General features: G+C 26.7%; 1 protein-coding gene across 1 annotated transcript in view; it reads left to right on the forward strand.

Annotated features, from left to right (window-relative positions):
- Positions 1-714: 714 nt before the first annotated feature.
- Positions 715-22,908, forward strand: part of LOC136980348 (prolyl endopeptidase) — a 44,593-nt gene continuing 22,399 nt past the window's right edge. Inside the window, exons 1-9 of the mRNA XM_067276439.1 lie at positions 715-928; positions 10,926-11,053; positions 11,526-11,621; positions 12,884-13,052; positions 15,251-15,352; positions 19,006-19,148; positions 20,893-21,005; positions 21,112-21,257; positions 21,349-21,453. Coding sequence (XP_067132540.1) covers positions 728-928; positions 10,926-11,053; positions 11,526-11,621; positions 12,884-13,052; positions 15,251-15,352; positions 19,006-19,148; positions 20,893-21,005; positions 21,112-21,257; positions 21,349-21,453 — 1,203 coding nt within the window. The 5' untranslated portion in view covers positions 715-727. The remainder of the gene's footprint in view (positions 929-10,925; positions 11,054-11,525; positions 11,622-12,883; positions 13,053-15,250; positions 15,353-19,005; positions 19,149-20,892; positions 21,006-21,111; positions 21,258-21,348; positions 21,454-22,908) is intronic.

Below are 22,908 nucleotides of genomic sequence, written 5' to 3' on the forward strand. Positions count from 1 at the left end.
AGTAATGAATAAGTGCTTATCGTTTTATTCACTCTGCTATCGCCACACTTGGATACGAAATTTTCAGACTTATAAACTAAACACTAAATTTTCAGAGGCCTATTTTTCGGAAACGCTTGAAAAGTGGGTCCTATTATTTAGACAAGAAATTATTTATGTTTAAGGCTACGTGCTCACCAAATTTCGTTCGAATTGGAGACCCGAACGTCTCCTTGTAAATGACAGTTTAACATGTTACTTTTTCTTTCCAGACGCCAAACTGATAAGGCTACCGGTACCTGCATTAATTAGTAAGTAAACTGGTGGCGGTAAATAATATTTGAAGTGGAGAAAAAAATTAAAAATTGGCGAAATGGTGGCGATATTTTTCAGAGCGACTCCTGATTATATATATATATAATCAGGGTCGCTCTGAAAAATTTGCGCCGGTGCTGCCGTTTCATTTAAATGTAATAAAATTACAATTTTGTCAATTTATAATTTCACCTAAACTGAGTTTTTCTTTCGAGCTCAAATGTCGTAACAAAAAATAACAGAATAGACATCTAGAATATTAAAATTTCAAGTATGTTTTACCTTGAAAAAATATTACATTTTAAACACAATTATTAGAAAAATTAGTTATTTTTCTGTAAGCTTAACACCAAAAATTACTGAAATTTAAAACGAACCTTTTTTGTAAAATTTCGAAAATTTGAAATGCTAAAGCTGCCATCTGGCGGCTGTTATGTCTTTGATTAGAAGCGTTGCTTTTAATTTATGTTACGGTAGATTCTTAAGCACGTTGCGTGTATTACAGTATCGTCATTGTAATCCGATAAAGAATTTTCGGTCGTTAAGTTTATTATTAAATAAACAATTCGAGATGAAATTTCAGTATCCTAAAGCAAGACGGGAAAGTGTTGTCGATGTTTATCACGGAGTCGAGGTAAAAATTAATTAATAGAGCAATTGATCGTAACCTGAAGTTATTAAAAAGTATAACTTTTAATTAAATCGTCGTTTCCATACTTAAATACAACGTTAAGAGAAATAAAACGTTATTTGATAAATTTAAAAGTCACGTGTTCTATTAAAAAATCGGAATCACGTGAGAATGGAAATGACTTGTAATAAATCCAAAGCTAAGATAATAATTACTGAGTAATGTACTGTACTACTTAACTCATTTAAACATAATGGGCGCGTTACGTAGTAAAGCGGCTTTAATACAATTGGATAAGAAACCGACGACAGTCCTGTTCAAATGAAACGGGCCATGTCATTAGGTTGCTTATCCAGCTGTATTTAAGCCACTTTACTACATAACGCCTCCAAAATAATGTAACGATTTCCCTACAAGATTTATAAAATGTTGATTTATTAACATTATAAAAAGCTTTTTGATACGTAAATTTTCAGGTCCGGTTTCCGAAGAGATTTCGATTGTGTCGTCCTACGAAAACAGTATTTATTTATGTAGTGATTTGCAGAACATATTTTACGATTATTATTGATTATTCTGATCGTGAAATTGTTCAATTCGTAGGTGGCATTTAATAATGCAAAATATAATACTAGTAAATTTTTATATTCTGTATAAGTTTAAATATGTACATGAATTGTATGTTTTAAATGAGTTTTGTGTAATGTAATGTTTAGCCATGTCTGAGATGTAGAGCGCAGATGTGTGTCTGAGATGGATGAGGCAATGTGATGCGAGTGATCTGCCAAGGGGATGCCTCCTGCAAGATTTTAGGAAACTGGCAATGATGTTAGATGGTAGCAGATTATGTTCCTTTCAGGCCCTAGGTGCAATTTTGTTATAAGATCTTAATTATAAATGCCTTACTGTCCTTACTTCTAATTTATTTTTAATTGTCTGTTTGGACATAACTCATTAGTAGGACTTTATACTGGTGTTTAAAATTTGACACAATAATGAGAGTTAATTCAGAAAAAACAAATTTTCTTTATTATATCACCTGTAGTAGTAATTTTTTCTGTTCTTAAATACCAAATTTCAGTAGAAACCAACTTTAAATTATACTGGAAATTAGAATTAATATGAAAATTAGCACCTTTAATCATCCAGCACAAATGTTTAACAAAATAAAAACGTTTTTGATCATTTTTAACGGTCATCCTCAGTTAAAATGCAAATTAACAAAAGAACACTAAAATGGAATATAAGCAATTAAATACGAAAAATAATAAATGCGCATGCGCAACTACAAATAGATTGCGCATGATGCCTAACATACATATATTATACAATAAATGAATAAAATTATAATTGTTAATTTGCGTTTTAACTGAGGATGACTGTTAAAAACGATTGAAAACATTTTTATTTTGTTAAACATTTGTGCTGGATGATTAAAGGTGCTAATTTTCATACCAAATTTCAGTTTTTGTTTGCAAATACCAAATGTCAAATCATGTCAAATTTTAAACACCAGAATAAAGTCCTACTAATGAGTAATGTCCAAGTAGACAATTAAAAATAAATTGTTATAAGGTCCTTTATGTAAAGGTGGTTTTTTAATTTTTACTTTTATTAAAAAGACAATAAAATTGTCAATTTATGAATTATGTAAATGTTCTTGTCCCGGTGCAAAATATGCATTTTTTAAACATTTGCTAAATTTTTAGAGGTTTATTATCTTTTTGCTATAAAATTTGTAAGGCCTTTTGAGACGATGAGGTCTTAGGCTTGCACCTGTCAAGTATTTCATCACTGATGATAAATATTGAGGCATTCTCGATATGTAACAATTCTTGTAAAGTAGTGTCTTGGTCTCAGTCTCATCTTGGTCTTATTAGCAGTGTCATGTAGTATTGGTTATCGTTCCCTTTTTTTATTTAAATATTTGGCATTTTATGTCATTTTGTACAGTTTAAGTGTTGAGTTCTTTAATACAAGTGTTTTTCTAAAATGAAAGTTGTCCTGTATGTTTAAAATTAAATCATAATGAGGAAATAAATGTATTTCTTACAAAGGTTAAGAATAATTGCAAACTTTATTTTTGCTATTATTTCAGTTTTATAAATAATCAGTGATGTAAATGAATTTTTTGTTGATCTGGCCATATGGAGAGCAGTCTATCATGGTAGTACTTACCATCTTGACCTGCACTACTTTTTGACAGTTTATTTTTTACAATGAAGTGTTTTCTTTTTATACAATATTTTTGTCTTGTAAATTTTATTACATTTTAATATTTTATGTAATTTATGAGAATTGTAATTCTTCTGGGTTTGTGAGGATTTTTAAATTCTTGCAGGTTAAAAAAAGGCAGTAAGTTATTATGAGGTATGAAAGGATTAAATATGGGCAAGCAACTCCATGAATTTTCATGGTTAGTGAGTCCTGAATATGTTGGGATCCATCTCTCACCATTTAGTTGTCTGAGATAGGTTTGGCTAGATTTATGAGTGAAAAAGGCTCTTAGTGTCCACAATTTGAAGAAAGCAAAAAAAACATGTTAGATTGGTTCCATGTAAATTGAGACTAACATTTATATGAGATAGGGAGGATTAGATTTCAGGTTTTGTTTTTTATTAACCATTATAAAATGAATGGAAAGTGGAAATGATTTTTCATTCTTTATCTTTTTCACTTTTTTTTTTTTTATTAAAGAAACAATTTTCTTCCATTTTAGTTGAAAATTTCACATAATTTTCTAAGTAATTTACTTTCTTTGGCCTCATTTTTTTTTTTTTTTCAATAGTTTGTCAGAGTTGATCGTCTTGTCTCAATGAAATCCATTGTGAAAGCTTGTTTGTCTGTAGTATTTCTGTTTAATTATTTATAAAGTTCCTGATATTAAACTAAATATAACGTAAGCAGTCTGAAGTTTGAGTTGTACAAAATGGAGAATTTTGTTTCTTTGAATCATGATGTAAGAATGCAGGTGATACCACTCTTATTTGTCATGAATGTGGTTGTACTTCAGACATTTGCTACCAGATGCTGTCTTATCAGGAAGTCCATTTTGTATCGTTTACCATTTACTATTGCCTTGCTCGACAGTGTTCTTAAGAAATTCTTACAAAATCATATGTTTTAAATGATGTGTGCCTGAGTGCAAAGGCAATTATTATCCAAAGAAACAAATAGTAAATTATTTAAGGGACCAAAAGATTTTGAATTATTTAAAAAATGGGAACGCACAATAACACGTGCAGATCAAGAACTGACTGAATGTTACAATGTTTGTGAAAAGCATTTTGCTCCTCATCAAATTCTTTGTTTGTGGAGAGAGTAGATCTTTATAAAGATGGAAAGAAAATCAATGTTAAACATCAATCATTAACATTTTTTATAAAACTCCTTCACAAATTAAGAATGTAGTGCCTAATTTGTTTCCAAATTGTCCATCATACCTTTCTAAACCCAGCAAAGTATTTTGAAAAAAGTCTTTTAATTACTTTTATTATAGTTTATAAACTATTTAACCAACCCATAACCTAAAACATACTTCTGATTGTTACACTTTTTCTACAGCAGTGTACAAAAATTATAACAAAATATTTTTTTATTACAGCAGTTTTTTGGGACAGTTAGAAGAGCTGGATGTCAAAATAAACATCCTTCTTTTCCAACATTTTTGTAACTACATTTTTGTCATTATTATATTCCCTATTAAAACTACCAAGATCAAGTATTTGCCAAATTCTGTTTGATGAGAAACAGAGTTCATTATAAAGTAGGAAAAAAAACATTCAAAAACAAATCCAAAGAGGATCTTACCCACTTGAAAACATTAAAAGAGAAATTGGATGGACATATAGAGAGAGGTATTTAGGAGTGTGATGAGATAATAAATCATGATTATGCATCTGCAGATGTATTAGAATGCATAATAGATTATGTCACTAGCTTTGTGGCAAAAATATTTAAAAATTTTATAGGTTGTGAAGTTTGTATTAAGGCATTGACCAAAGATGAAAGTTATCAATCTGTGGCACAGTTGACTTAATCTCAAAACAAAAAGCAGACTCACTACCCAAATACTTTTTTCTCACTACTTAGCCAAATTGAACAATTATCAGTCAGGATGCTTAGTGATAACATTCTGAATGGTATTGCAAAAGCAATGTCAAACTAAAAAAATCATGTTTCCATGTAAAGCATATAAAAATGAAATGTAAAATATTATATACTTCTAAGGTTAACTTAATTTGCCAGACACATAACATAAAATTGCAAGGCATTTCAATGCAGAAATGAAAATATTTCAAATTTCTATCTGAATAAAGCTGTTTATTGATATTTTATATTATATTATATATTATATTATATATATATACATACATATATACTGTATATTATTATTGAGTTTATATTGTTTGAATGATCCACTATGAATTATGCTGTACTAAAATTTGTTGCAGAAAAAATTATATCCCAAACCCAAAAACTGTTGTCAAGTGCATTCAGAATAAAGTCGTTTGTAAAGAACATTTCTAAATATTGGACACCTTTAATTAACGATCATTTTAACATTTTCAATGCAAATAAAAGACATTCTTATTGCCTAGTATGCAATGATTTACGATGTTGAGATACATTAAAGACCTTGAAATAAGGATAAATTTGTCATTCCCAGTCGATGTTCATCATTAAGAGGTTATACTAAGTCACAAAACTTTTATGGGGATGAAATTAAAAAGCTTTCAATGGTTTATGAGCTTAAATTACATTTAATAGCTAAAGTAATATGTTTTAACCCTTTTTAAAGTATAAAGATATCAGTTTAATGAATATTTTTAAAAAAAATTATACACATATTCTATTACTTTTAAATTATTTTATGTAAATTTCACTAATTTCATTAAAATAAACACAAATTAGAGTTAAATTAGCAATTGTTGCTAGTGGTAATCAATTGTAAAAATTGTGTTTCTGCATCATTGGCGGATGTGCAAGTAAGCTCAACGACTTTACCATCATCCTTGAATAGATAGCATGGTATTGCCTGTATTCTTATACCATGCTTTAAACATATACATTGAAAGTACCAACGACATGATTTCCAATGTTATATTTGTTAGATAAGCTTAAACATTAGTTTTATTAATGAAAACACTTAATTTTATAATAAAATATTGAAGAATATTTTAAAATGTTGCATAAACATGAATTTGCTTTCCGATTATTTAAAATCAAATTTTGTTTTATTTTTCTAACCATGTAAAATTGAAATCATGTAATTCAATAGTATGTGAATTGAGTGTTAGTGAACATTTATTACTAGAAAGAACTGTAGTCTCTATGCAGAAATTAATATTTCATTAATGAAAGTCACATTTGATTATAAAAATGGACTTACAATTTTAACAATCAATTCTCAGTAAGATATATAAATGAAAAAAGTTGAGTGATAATATGTAATTATTTGCTGAACAATTAATTGCACAGTAATTTTAGATGAAGAAAAGACCTATGCAATTAAAAATAATTTGAAGCATTTTAAATTTTCTTATTGTCATACAGTTAAGTCATGAGTAGTCTTTAAACATCAAATCTAAAATCCATTTTATTTTTTCCAAACATAAATTTATAACATTTAGAGAACTTCTGTTTAAAAGCACTTGTCCTGTTAATGTTACAAAAAATGAATTTGTTGTTCAGCATACCATATTAGCACAGATTTAAGATTGATACACTGGTTGTTGTAAAAAGCATCAAATTTTTTTCACGGTTAATTCCATATGAAGAGACTTGGCTAATCCTTTTCAGTAACAAGAATAGGCGGATTGCTTAAACACTTCTTTGCCATTCTGTTGGGAAGATATGTCTTTATCTTTCAAATGCATGGAAAGGAATGCTTATATGATGCACTGGACAGACAGAGTAAACTTGGCAATGGAAATTAAAATACAGGTAGGCCTCCTACAACGCGGTAGATACGTTCCTTGAAAATACTGCGTTGTGGGAAATCGCGTCGTAGGAGACACCAACTTAATACAAAAACTGGGATTCAGTTCTAAAAAGAGAAAAACTGCCTTTTATAGTGTAACATTTTCATCATTTTTTAAATTTATGTACATAAAAAGCTTAAATAAAATTCGACATCATATAAAAAAAGATTATGATTTTAAGTCAAAATCAGAAAGAAACAGAATGTTATGCTCACAAATTCAGTCCTCACTGTCACTTATAGTTATTCGAGAATGTTTGACTGGCCTTATTTCAAGATCTGAGCTTGTTTCATCAAGTTCCATTGCACTTATGTGATCCGTTGTGATTTTTCTGTTATGTGAAAGATAATTCATTTCTAAATACTCTAAACCGCATTGTAAAAGTACCACGTTGTAAAAAAATTTCTGCGTTTTTCCAATTGCGTTGGAGCGAAAACGTGTTGTAAAGGTACCGCGTTGTAGGAGGCCTACCTGTATATGAAATTTATTTCATATAATTTAATATAATATTTAATCTTAAATGCATGTAAAATTATTACATTTCATTAATAATTAACAGTAACTAATGTTTGTTATTTTGGATAATTTCTTAATTTTGCACTTTTATGTTTTTAACATCTGAAATTTAACTAGTTGAAATTGAGCATATAAAATTGTTAAATAAACTATTTTCTGTTTGAAAGATAGACATATAACTTTGTCTATCTTTGACTATCTTTGTCTAAATGTTTACTCATATATAAAATTGCAAATTTATTATACAAGTAGAAGTCTTTTTATTTAAATCTATTAAATGTTTTTCAAGTTTAATTCAGCTCATCTTTAGATACATACTTAAGAACTAGTGATGTAACGAATAGTATATTCGGCCTCAGCCAAATACCAAATATTCGGCCAGGAGCGTGGCTGAATGGCTGAATATTTGGCCAAACTATTCTGCTTGATTAACGCACATATAAAAATTAGCGCGCAAACCTCATTATGCAAGGATCGTGCACCCTGCTCTCTATTGGCCCGATGTCACTATGATTTTTTCTTCCAGTAGGTCTAAATTATTAATTAAATTATAATTATTAAAGTTAATATGAGATGGAGCCTAACGTCTGCCTCTAGTGCCAAATTGGTTTATAATTTATGTAATAGCCGTAAATAGCCCGATATGATTTGGCAGTTGTTGGTATTTAGATGTAAGTTATAACTTATAAGTTATTTTATTTGCATTTGATCTTTTTAACTCTTTAATTCAGCAGTAAAATTTTATTTTTACTATGTATTTGTAGACTGAATCGTACCCTAAGGATATATACTTTAGTGGGGACATACGGTCTAGTTTCTCCCCAGATGTGGAACAGTTCAAATATATTATTGGGGGGGTTTCTATTTGTGAAGTTTTGTGATATTTTGTTGCTATTGTTTTTGTCAATATTTTTAAAATTAACATGATTTCAAATGTTATCTTTTGCATATAATGAGAAATGCTTATTCTTTGCTTTATATATAAAATAAATTATATAGTAGTTACTCATCTTCTAGAAATAAATAATTATTTCATTAAATATGATAAGTTTCAATAAAATGTTTCCTAAATCATTTTAAAATATCATAAAAAATATTAAAATATACAAGAATACGAATATAACATAATTAACTAAACAATAACACTAATGCCCAATACATTCTAACCTACACACCATCAATGCCATAAAATATCGGGCTAGATAAAGGCTATAATAATATTTTAATTATGAAATAATTTACTAGAGTTAGACGCTATTTCTTATTAACTTTAATAATTATAATTTAATGTTTAGCATTAATAAAAGTTTCCAAAATGATTAATTTACTGTGTTTTTGTTATTTCTTACTTCTGTTTTTAGGTATTCGGTATTCGGCCAAATTTACATCACTATTAAAAACCCAATGGAACATGAGAACATTTTCAAACACAGAAAAACATATCAACATTTTCCAAATTTCCAGTAAATGTACAAAACTTTCTTGTGCCTTAGAATAATATTATCTTTAACATGACTTAAAATAAAACAATATTTTCTCTAAATAATTTATAATGTTTTTCAATATAAACTATATAGTCCAAAACTAAAACCAAAACAAACCCTACAGCTAACCAAAATAAGTATGTTATTTTAAATCTATTAACCAAAATACTTTACGCCTTTGGTTCATTCTCATTTTTTTTTTGCCACCATCAATTTCACAGTCCATATCCATGGGTTAAGGTCAGACCTTAACCTCTTTTATTGATTATGTGGTTTTCATTTTTCACTTATTAACTTTCTATTATTTGTATAGGAATGTTATTCTGGGTATTATAATTTTAATCTATTAATTTCTATTACACAATGATTTTGCATCTTGTATAAATATGTTCTGCTACTGCTGTCCTAAGCGCTCCTTTTTTTTTGACTGACTCTACAATATATGCTCTTTTACTCTCTTTTCTCATGTTCTGAATGTTTTTCCCATGTTTATTATTCTGTTTTTAATTTCATTTGGTGTTATTGGTAGTTCATATATTCTGCTTTTCTGTTCTGCTATCTTTATCATTTCTAATCCTTATTATACATCATACCTTCCTTTAACAATAGAGCCATGCCAGGCATCTGTCAGGCATCTTGAATTGAAATAACATGGCTTCTGGTTTGTATTGAAAGTTTATATATAGTTAATTGGGGCCTCCTGCTCCTAAGGTTTCCATATCTGGTTTTGTCTTTCATCTATCTAACTTCATTCTCAAGATTAAGGAAGGACAGATGGACGGACGACAGTGGGAATTTATAGGTTTCAATTTTTTCAAATTGCAGCCCAATAAGGGAAACTATGAAATTAAACTGTAAAGTGTTTAACACAACAAAAATCTAGCTATTGAAATGAAAATGTATAATACAGCAAATAAGAAAGTACTGATTCATTCATATTTTTGATAATTGCTAATAACAAAACTATTCTCCCTTTCAACATGAGTTGACTCTTCTTGGCAATCTGTTAACTGTGGTTCTCTCATCACTGGGCAGACAGTATGTATGTGTGATGATATTAAATTCAAAGACATCTTTTAATCTATTCATGTAAGTTACAAATAATAAATTAAAAGGACTTACGGATTACAAAGGATATTACATTGTGTTAAACTGCTGATTTTATAATTGTATTTTTCTAACATTATCATATAGAAATAAAACTATTAGAAGTACAGTACCTGGCATTGCTCATCAAAATTTGTTATTGTATCTATGGCATTAAAATTTTTTTTAAAATTTACATTAAAAAATAGTTGTTATAAGGTAGATTGATATACAATGTTTATAGCTTTGGGTAAGGCAATATAATTTTATCAAATGCTACTTGTTGTTTCAAAGAAAACAATGGCCAATGGACTTACAGCTTGCTTGAAAACTTTATATCTCTGGAGATGTACGTGCCAACTAGTGCTGAAAATCAACATGTGAGTTTACTTACAACATGATTTATCTGCCAGTCTTTTTGCTTAACAACTGCTCACTTTTACAATGGAAGTACTAATTGATCTGAAAACTGGTCTCGTTGTGTGACATTATGAAAACTAGGTATCAGTTTAGAAACTTGATTTAGGAGTTAATTAAAAATGTACTAATAATGTAGAATAATCTTGAAAAAACTTTTAGGTATATGTACTGCAATTGTTCACTGTGATGTTCAGTAGTGCTCGAATACTACAGGATGCCACACTTGTATTGGTTAGATATAGTGACTACCTTGTTGTCGATGGAGAACTGAATGTTTTTAAGACAAAAAGTAGTTCTCAGCCTTATGGATGAGAGGATGACTTCTGGAAAGTTTGGTTGCATTTGCTCTTATCTTCAAATGCATAAAGAACAAACAGATATATACTTGTATATTATCAAACAATATGTTTCTTAAATTTATTCTTTACTAGATTGCATAAGCTACAATAAGAAATATTAAGATTTAAAACTTTTTTTGTATTCTAATTGAATTAAAAATTTTTTATGTAGGTAGCTGATCCTTATCGTTGGTTAGAGGATCCTGATTCAGAAGAGACAAAAAATTTTATTGAAGCTCAAAATGAAATTACTGTCCCATTTCTTGAGTCATGTAAACATAGACAAAAATTGAAAGAAAGGTAAGCACAAATATTAATTTCAGAAATAATAATTTATTAAAATATATGATTTATTACATGTAATAGGATTTCTGAGTTGCAGTTATTTTTCTGTTCCTGGAACTTAGGTTTTTTCCCTCCTCCATGTCTTGGGAATTTGAGACAGCACAATTTTAATCATGAAAACTATTTTTTAACTATACATATTATATTCTAATAGATTGTGTTGCCATTTTAACGTAGATATGTAATGAAATACATACAGACTTTTAATTAAAATAAAAAATTTTATTATAAATTATGTTTTATATATTCATGTTTGGCAGGGGTTTTTTGTATTAATATGAAACATAACTATTTCAATAATTTTTAAATATAAATTTTAAAATTTAGAATGTATTAAATCTGGATTTTTTTTAATTGTGGAGTTTAGAGAATGAGTTGCACACAAATTATTTGCAAATATAATTAATTAAATTTGAAATTTTTGTAGACTTACTGAATTATGGAACTATCCAAAATACAGCTGTCCTTTCAGACGTGGTTCACGATATTATTACTACTTCAATACAGGTCTCCAAAATCAAAGGTAAATTTTTTTACATATTTTATATAGATTCTGAAAACATAATTATTACAATATATATAATATCAAATAAATTTTGGTGTAAAAAAATTCAAAATTTAAAATGTTTTAATATAACTTTTATGAATATAAAACATTAAAAAAAAAAATGTGATTTTTTTTTTCTGATAGCTGAATAACAAATAGATTAAAAACTGAAAGAGCTAAACAAAATAATTATTAATAGATATAAAATGGAGCATAAGTTCAATGATTCTTAAAAATCATAGCTCAAAATGTTTTCATCATTTTTAGTATTAAGAAAATATAAATAAATGTATTGTGCAAGTATTTATAAATACTTGTACAATAAGTATTTATTCATTTATAAGTACAAGATGTTTCAAAAAGGATGTAAATCAAAGGATAAGATAGTAAAATGTAATGTGCAATTACACTTTAGTCATCATATTAGGCAGGTTGGCAACCCTGCACTGAAAGTTAATGGCCTCTAACCCTTGAAGTAATCTGGTCATACACTAGTCTCACTTAATCATTGTTGCATTGTTGTCAGATATGTCACCTTCTAAAGACGAACGTGTATTTATTGTTGAGTCTTATTTTGCATATAGGTCTCACAAGGTTTGAGAGAAGTTTCAGTTGAAGGTTCCTCAGACTGCAGTTCCTAACAGGTCAACAATACATTATTTGTTTGATTTGATTAACTGCTGAAATTCTTGATAATGTGTCCTGGATGTTAAATGCTCACATTTAACATCCAGAAAATCTCTGAGAAAGTTATCTTCACTTGCACTTCCTGATTTTTAATTTTGGGGATATCGGAAGCTACTGTGCTTAAAAACAATTCTTACACACTTGAAAATTTGAAGGCAAACATTGAAAGAGAGATTTCAAACATAAGTGAATGAAGTTTTTATAAAGTGACTACAGATGTTATGAAATGGTATGAAACTGTATCCAGGTTAGAGGAAGCTGTTTTCAACATCTGTTGTAAAGTTAAATAGTAATTTGTGTCTTTTGTTAAACTTAAAATACTGTATTTAATAAATTTTTTATAAATCAATATTCTTTGATAATGAATAAATGAAATGTTTTAAAATTATATTTTCAATTTATTAATATTTTAATTAATAGTTAATGTATTTATAGTTAGGTATTTTTATATATTCATTTGAAATAAATATTGTATTGTGAATGATTTTAATTTATAGTTTTTCATAATTATATTCTAATAGTTAATAATTTATAATTTTTTTTCACTCTAGTGTATTATATATATTGGATAAATTAGATGGTGAACCAAGAATATTTTTTGATCCAAATGAACTCTCTGAAGATGGCACAGTATCTTTAAGTATTACTTCTTTCTCTGAAGATGGTGAATATTTTGCATATGGTCTAAGTAGTAGTGGATCTGACTGGGTTAAAATTAAGGTTAGAAGCTTGTTATTGTATACAAATATGAAAAATTCAAATTTCAATTAGATTGTTTTTTTTTTCTTTTCTTTAAATTTATATGCCAACAACAAGCATATGAATTGACACACATTCAATTGTATGAATATTTAGTTGAATGATTCAATTTATAATTGTCAGTTAAAGCATGAATTCAATTTAATTTGATTTGAAACTATTTATTGAAATTTATTGACTTTAGAAACTTAAATCTTTATTGAAGATAAAATAATTGACTTCTTAAGAAACTAATTCAAACACTTCATTAAACTTTAAACAATTTATTAATGTTTAGTTTTATAATTATTGCTTAGAATGTAAAAATTTTTATTAAAATTATTTACAGTAGTAATTCAAAAAGTAAGGTTCTTAGATTATACATTTTTATTTATTTAGAAAATTTACAATAATGATATATTTGTTGATGTTATTGACAGCAGTTGTTTAGTTGAAATTCTAATTCCATTTGATTCTGTATTAGAATATGCAGTGTTGTTCAATTTTTATAGATGAAGAATGTTTATCCATTAAAGTTCATAAGTGATAACAATGAATGGTGATAATGCATTGATTGTTTAACAATGGTAGAATGATACATAAATTTAATAGTGGAAGAACAAGTATCTGTGGTAAAGGTTGAAATGATGGTCCAAACATTTCATTAATTGTAATGAATATATCACATTAAAAAAATTAATTTTGGAAAATTGAAGGTGGAATTAAATTTTAATTAAAGATTTTGTTGAAAATAGATAATAACATTGTCTATGAAAAGCTAAGTTACAAGGAAATACAGTAATACCTCAACTTACACTACCCTGATTGATTTTTAAATTTCATCGATTTGTCTTTTGTTTGAGCAACATGCAGCTATTGTTTACTCACTCCCCCACACTATTGTTCAGCTTACACGTTCGGACGTGTCGCGCGGAATTGACGCATAGCATACTATGTTATTTATGTCTGTGTTTGTTATATCTATGGAGACTTGAGAGACACTACTAAGTCATCCAAACGAAGTAGAACTGATTCTTCTGCATCAAACAAGAAAAGAAAAACTTCATCTTTGGAAGGTAAAGTTAACATTATTAAAGACTTTGATACAAAAATAAAAAGGGGTTAGAAATTTTAGAAAATATAGACTCCAATGCAGAGTGCATTTCTTCTACAAAACGAGAAATAAAAAAATTATTAGCATGCTACAAGGAAATTTTGCGGGAGAAAAAAGAATCTTTGCGCTGTCAGACAAATTTGTTAGATTTTATGAAGTCTTCTACATCAAAATAACTTCGGTTTATGATTTTAATAATATAATACATATGTTATATATGTATTATCTAAGATTTTATTAAACATTTTTTTCTAAATTATTGTTTTCTTTAGTCTCCGGCCCCAATTAAAAATAATTTGTATGTATTTATATGCAAAATTATACCTCGATTTACGTGAATTTGATTTACATGGTTATCGCTCGGTCCCACCTATCGCGTAAGTTTGGGGTATTACTGTATGCAACAATGATGAACATAAAGATGCAAGAAAACTATTAAATGACAAATCATTTTATTGTTTTCCTGTCTCTTCATAGTGTAATTGATAAGAGAACATATTTTTTGGAAACAAATTGTGATTGGCAGTGAGATATGGTATATTAATACTAAAGCAAACAAATTGTCAGCAGAGTAGATATATATATATATATATATATATATATGATATGATATGTGAATTTTCCAAAAATAAAAAAAATCCAAACAAATTAACAATGGAATTAACAATCTACCAAAAAGTTATAAGTTTGCTCTGGAATATAGGAAGACTAATTTTCATGGAATTCATGCTACAGAAGACAAAAACACTGATACATATTTCAACATACTACAAAAATTGCAAGAAGCTATTTGAAAAGTGATGTATTTTTAATGTTATCCATTCAACGGAGACACATTTTGCTTCATACATCTTAGAATAGGCACACTATGCTTGCAAATTTAAATTAATTTTCATACTTTCAGACCAAAACTACTCACTCTATATCTTGGACATCTGTCTAAATTGGACACATTTTAATGGAACCAATGGTTTCCAACATAAACACATTTTACTGTATAATTGTTAATTTAAAAAAATATATAGTAATATTTTATGATGATCTAAAAATAGTAAATTTTTTATAGGTGAAACGTGTTGAAACAGGAGAAGATTTTCCAGAAGTTTTAGAAAATATTAAATTTTCAGCAATTGCATGGACACATGATCACAAGGGATTTTTTTATTCAGTAAGCTAATTTAAATTAGATATACTCTTAAACTTCCTTGCATCAGATTCTGTTAAATTATTATTGAAATTTTCTGTACATTAAATTATTGTATGACACATACAATGATATGTTTCTTTTTAATACAATAGAAAAATTATAAAAATTTGGATAATTTTTAAATTTAGTTGCATTAACTATTTTATTCAAAATATTTTATAAAACACCACTTGTGAAAAACAAAATATTTTCTCTTAGTACTTTAATTATACTTACTTGATAAGATAATATATATTATATTATATATTGATTATATTTATTGTTTTTTTACTAAAATAATTATCATAAAAAAAAAGTTTCAGTTGGCCTTGCTATATGAAATTCATTTCATATATGCTCTTTTATTCTAGATTATAAGATTTTAGCAAAAAAATTATTAAATTGTAAGTTTTGTTATATATGTTACAGTAAAAACCCGTTTTTAGTTAAAATGCGTTTTAACTAGTTGAGACCAGTTTTTACTGGATGTCATCGTTAAAACCCGTTTTGTCTAGTTAAAACTAGAATTTACTACTGTACATGTTTTGATTTTAGATAAAACTAGTTTTAACTTTTAACATTAGTTAAAACTAATTTTAGCTACATAAATATGTTTGGGGGAAATAAATAAAGTGATGATTGGGATTAAAACATTTGTATTATTTAATACGATATTTATTGAAAATATTGGTCACACATCTGTGTTATTAACATTAATTAACCCTTTGTCCCTGAAGGCACCGATCAATCGGTACCCTGGCTTTTTAAGCAAAACTTCGAGGGTATCGATTCATCGTTACTTTGGTAAATATCAATTTTTGTAAAATTTATTAACAACAGATATAATCTCGTTCGATATGAAGTGAATAAAGTATAATAATTCATTATATTAGTTGATAGCAGTATAAAATTTTGATTTCAAACAAATGTTTGATATAATGTGCAATAATTTCACAACGAATAAACATACATGCATAAGTGTTGTAGAATATTGTTTTGTACAATTCGATATGTCTTTCTGGCTCAGCGCCAGCAAACAAGTATGTAACTGGACAATGTTAATTTTCACAAAATGTTACAAATTATCAAGTTTATGTGTTAGTTCTGATATATATTATTTTTTTTTCTTATAAATTTTTCTAATAAAATGTATTGAAAAATATCGTATTTAAAACTAAAGATATTAATAAATGTAAGTAATTTTTTTCATATAGATATAATGATAATTTGATTTTTGGTGAATTTTTAAAATAATATCGCCTGACTGACCTATATCGCCTTAGGAGGGATCGCAAAATAAACATAAACAAGATGTCTGCGATACTAAATTCATCATACACTATAGGAACATGTTAGCTGAATGACCTTGGTCGAAACAGTTTTTACTAAGCCATTTTGTTAAAACCCGTTTTGTCTAGTTAAAACTAATTTTAACTCAAATTCATTTTTGACTAGCACTAAATTCTAGTTTTAACAATGACATCCAGTAAAAACTAGTTTCAACTAGTTAAAACACATTTTAACTAAAAATGGGTTTTTACTGTAACATATATATTATTTTATAAAAAAATTTTTAGGTTAGATTTTTATTAAAATAGTAACTGAAAGTTTATGTTCTGATTTTAAGTACTTAAAAAAACTTGAAACTAATAAAAAAAATGTTGTTTAAATAAATCTTTTTATAGAAAAATAAATCTTTGTAAATTACCATACTTTCTGGCATATAAGACAACCCCGACTTTTACAGTTAAAATATAGAGTTTGGGATATACTCGCCATATAAGATCTACTGTATTTTCTGGCATATAAGACGACTGGGCGTAAAACGACGACTCTGACTTTTGAGAAGATTTTCCTGGGTTAAAAAGTCGACTTATATGCCAGAAAATACAGTATATCATAATTTTTAAATATTTATCATATTAAATTTTTGATATTTAACAGATATTGTATTATTTTTATTGATTATTATATTGTATAGTAATTGTTTTTACACAGTTAGTTTGTGGTATATATTATGGAGAAAATTCAGAATAAGATTTACCATACATAACATGGTAGAGAAATGTTCATGTTGTAATTCAGTTGAAATTACTTTTACTAGATTCTAGTTAAGCTAAAAACAAAATTTATTTTTTGATATTTTTAAAGTAGTAATGAGTAGTAATTTTTAGAGTATTTTTAGAGTTAACTAATAATTATAAATTGGGAATATGAAAGATATTTTAGCCTAGAATGATCTTTGGGTTGATATACAGACTATTAGATATATCTAGCATTTTAATTCTAGATTATCTAATACTGTGTTCATTAATTATTTTATTAAAATTAAGTATCTGCAGGAACAAATCAATGGATACAGTGTTGAAATAGAGATCTAAAATTACTTTAACTGCATTTATAAAGTGTGAAGATTCTCAGATTTATTGGAATTATGGATACTCTGTACTAATGTATAAGAGTACCTATAATCAGTTTGATTGGAGAATGTGTTAATCTCAAAGTTTTAGATGATCTGTCTAGAACCTGGAAGTTTGTTTTAACCATTAAAATTCTTTCATTAATGATGGACATTAAAGTAAAACAGACCCTTTTCTTCATTTTTATTAACATTTAATAGTTTAATATTGTGTATTTAATCAAATTTTTGTACTTATTCTAGATGTGTTTTTACAAACAAAATAGTTTTTGTATTATAAAATTTTGTTTGTTTAAACTAGCAATGAGTTGCATAACTTTCCTCACAAAGAATACTTAAGTTTAAGAAACACTAAAGATACATTATCACAAAGCTGAAATTATGTATTATGAGATTTTATTAAAAAGTAATGTTTATTTTACTATGTATTATGAACTATTATAAAAAGGCAAAAGGCTTAATTTTAATGGTAGAGATTAGTTTCTAAAAAAGTTGTAAATACCAATAACAAGTAAAATTTTCATTAGTCAAACATGGCATCCTTTTGTCTTCCAATCCCCTTGATCTTTAACTATGAAAATTTGATAGCATTAATGCTCCTTATATGAGTTACCATGCCAAATTTTGCTTCTTAATCTTTATCCATCCCAAGATATTAAATTTCAAACTTATCTCGTGATTACTGCATGAAATAATAGATTAATATATCAATCAATCATATGAGGAGTATTCCAAAATATTAGAAATCATAAAGCAGATGGTTTCAGTTAAATTTATGATGCATTATGGATGCAAATTAATTATTGAATTATGTAATAACTTATGTACAAAGTCTAGTTATGGCACTGTATATCCTGAACAATAGAAACTTGACTAAAAAGAAAAGGTTTAAATAAACTATTTTGACAAATAAAATTATGGTTTTCATCTGAGATAATTTTGACCCTCCATAAATTTTATTTTAATTTGTAATGCATGAGTGCATTACAAATTAAAGTTAACTGTGGATGATGAGGCATCCACAGTTAACTACAATTTTATTAAATGAAAACTAAAATTAATAGCATTATATTAAGCTTCATATTTAATTGAAAATAAGTCTTTAAAGATTATAAATCTGTTAAATTAGGAAACAGTCAACTATCTGAAAAGGTTTTATATTAATATAGTCAAATTGTTATAAACTGCTTTCAAATATTTATAAATTTTATTTTAGAGATATCCTTCAATTAAAGGCAAAAATGATGGAAGAGAGACAATTGAAAATGAAAATCAAAAATTGTATTATCATAGAATAGGAACAGATCAGTCAGAAGATATTTTGTGTGTTGAACTGCCAGAACATCCTAAATGGTTGATGTAAGTAATTATTTATAATTGTTTAGATACAAGAAAATTTATTACATTTTTACTTAAATGTATATGATTTTATTGGATATTTAAAAAATAATTTTGAACAAGTAATTATTAAATAATTATTTTTGTTTATCTGTTAGTCTTCAATTAATGTTAAAATTTCATTAATCTTTAGGCATATAAAAACAACCACATAATACAGATAATGGCACTCATTTTTTGTATTATTTGTAATATATGTGTGAGCATTTACTTTATACTGAAATTTATAAATGATTAATTATTATTGTTTCTAAATTTCTATTCACATTTCTTGATATCTAGTACAGTAGAATGTAATAGTAATTAGTTATAGACCAAACATTACTGATTCTTCTATTTACAATGGATAACTAATACTGATTTAAGTTATTATCAACTTAATAAACCAAACAATCACCATAATTAATTGGGCAAATTAAGTGCTATTATTAATGATTAACTATTAAGTAATTTGGTACTGTAGGTAAGTGTTAGGCACCATTTTTTATTAAATTTAATAATTATAATATTTACTAGTTAATTTAGAATATTCTGGAAGAAATTTATTTATTATTAATACATCAGGCTTAGTGATGTTTATACATATGAACTTAATAACTTAATAAATAATTAATAAATAGACTTGCCAATTTATTTGATCATTAATGTTATTAATGATTAAATAAATTTAATTAATTAATTAAATAAATGAGTAACATTTGAAAAAAATAGGATTAAATTTTTTAAATAAATATTTAAGCCTGTGAAGATTCATTAAAAGATGATAAAGTTTCGAATTTATTCTGTGATGATAGGTTCATTAATTTTATTTATTTATTTATTTATTAGTTTTGTCTACTTCATTTTATTATTTGAAATTGACTTATGAAATATTTGGCTTTTCATTATTTTTATCTACATTGTTCATCATTCTAATTTTTAAATTTTATATTAGATTGAGCAAAAATTTATTTTATCCAAATATCAGTTTGTTGAGTGTGTCAAATTTATTGGTTGAAATTAAATTATGCTGTTTTAAATATAGTTAATAGAAATTTTAAAATATTTTAATTGATTAAATATTTGATTCCTTCAAATGAAACATAGACTCAGACATCCAATGCAAGTATGTGATTTATTATATACAAGGATTTACAGATATAATACACTCACCATAGGGCTTGAAGAATCTAAAGAGGTATATTCCTTCCAACTGTACACTGGTGCCCTACTTTCCCTCTATATTGTCAGTGTTGTCGATACAGTTTGTTTCATTTGAAGGAAACGAATATTTAATCCTTGTGAGCTTTTGCACTGTTTTGTAATACTAGTGGTTACACTATAGTTATTTTGATTATTTCTTGTTTTGAATATACTTTTGTAGTTATCTTACTTTATAGTAATTATAATAAATCACACCATCCACACCTTTTCCAGCAGCAATACTTTAATGTGTGAATGTTTTTGGCAGCATTTGTAGGCCTGCATCAGGTTTCAACATTAATCAATTCAAATGTCTATAATAAAATAAAAGTTTGGAATAACATTCATGCCTATTGACATCAGAAAGTGTTGCTGCTGGAAAAAGTGGGGATATATGATTATTATACATACGTTCAGCTTACATATTGGAAGAGTTTTTAGTAATTAAAAATTTTCTAGAAATTAAGTAGAAATTTATTTTTTAAGTATTTACTCATTTCAAAAGAAAATTTATTATTTTTAGAGGAGCAGTTGTAAGTGATTGTGGTCGTTATTTGATTGTAATTATTCGGGAAGGATGTAAAGATAATTTATTGTATTTTTGTGATCTGAAATCACTTCCAAATGGAATAACAGGTGATATAACTGAATTTAATTATATTATTAATCTTAAATGCAAAAATTTACTCTTAATTTGCAAATTGATTTATTGTTGCTAAGTTTAAAAATTTTTCTGAATCAGGTATTCTACCATTGACTACTATTGTTGATCGTTTTGAAGCAGAATATGAATATGTTACAAATGAGAATTCTATATGTACTATTCGTACAAACAAAAATGCTCCATGTTTTCGTTTAGTAAATATTGATTTAAATCAACCAAATGAGGTATTATAATATTTTAATATTCATAAAATTAAATAACTAAAGATTATTTGTGTATATAATTATTTATATAATATAAACAAATTTTTGAAAGGAAATGTGGACAGAACTAATAAAAGAACATTCGAAGAACGTATTAGATTGGGCTGCCTGTGTAAATAAGGATAAATTGGTTATATGTTACATTCAAGATGTTAAAGTAAGAATAAATATTTATTTGATTAAAATTATACAATTTAAAAGTTTTAGTTTTCTGCTTATTGCAAATGGTATGATGATTTTTGGATAAATACATGAATTGAAAAATGCTTGTAAAATTTTTAGATATGCAAGTTTGTTCTTAAATGAAAGAAAAGTAATGATTAAAAAAATATATATATTCAGTTATTTTTGCAATTTTTCTGTTTAAGCAACTGTGGTTAAGTTAGCTTATAAAATTAGGACAAATCCAAATATCATTTCTAATAAATCAAATAAGAAAACATATTTTCTGAAGTATTTTGATTAGCAAATTATTCTTGATAATTTGGAATGTAAGTTACCATTCTTTATTAACTATCTAGACATTAAACAAGCCTTCAATTCCAATGTTACTGTTTCAGCTGCTGGATATTTTATAGTTTTGGATATTCATCCTTTGATTATAAATTGGCTCAATAATTACTTTGTGTTACAATCATTTAGTGTTAAGCTTGAGATTTTTTCTTCCATGTTTTTCAATGTGTGGCATCTTTCAAGGCTCTGTCCCAAACAGTATTTTGTTTATATGTTATATTGATTACACTGTTACAAGGCCAATATCACTTCTAACATTTTATTTGCAAATAGTATGGAAATGATTAATTTGAATTCAAGTCTTTTCTAAAATGACATTAAGTTATTGAATAATAATCTTGAATCTCTTAACCTGTCCTGTGTTATTCCTAACATATCTTGGGTCATGACCTACTGACCTTGACCGGTGGACTTAAGATATCTCATTTCAGCATCAGAATGTTTTTGAAACTAGATGTCGCTATCATTATAATTTTTATGTTAAAACGAACTTCCAAAATATACTTTTTTTGTTTTTACATTTATTAATATATCTATTTTGTTTGTATAAATTAAAAAATAATTTCGGACAATACAATAGCCATGGTTATTTTTTCAAAAATGTGTGATTTTTGTTAGGCTTAACATTGACAAAAATTCAACTTGGCGTGAGATGCAACAGAGAAAAATTTCAACATGGGATAGGTCAGGGTTGTCCAACCTTTTTTCCTAATGGGCCAAATTAGAAATTTACATATATTCAGCAGGCCACAAGGTACTTTAAATAAATGTATGCATTTAACAAGTTCAAGAATATAAATATCAAATTTTAATAACAAATTTATATACAGTAATTACATAAAATACTGAATTATTGGCAATAAAAACAAATTATACTCACACAAAATAGATATAAATTCAATGCGAGTTTTGACATTGCCTTCCTTTTATAATATTGTCAATATCTGCTTTTATGGTACTAGTCTTAATTCTAAGAATGTTATTTAAATGAGAATCACTCAACCTATTTCTTTCAGCAGTTTTGATGTTTTTCATGTGCAAAAAGAATTGTTCACAACAGTATGTTATGCATGTAGGGTAGTACAGTAAGTTTCTAGCA

This window comes from Centruroides vittatus, unplaced genomic scaffold (assembly GCF_030686945.1).
Source record: "Centruroides vittatus isolate TY-2023 unplaced genomic scaffold, ASM3068694v2 contig_694, whole genome shotgun sequence".
Taxonomy (NCBI): domain Eukaryota; kingdom Metazoa; phylum Arthropoda; class Arachnida; order Scorpiones; family Buthidae; genus Centruroides; species Centruroides vittatus.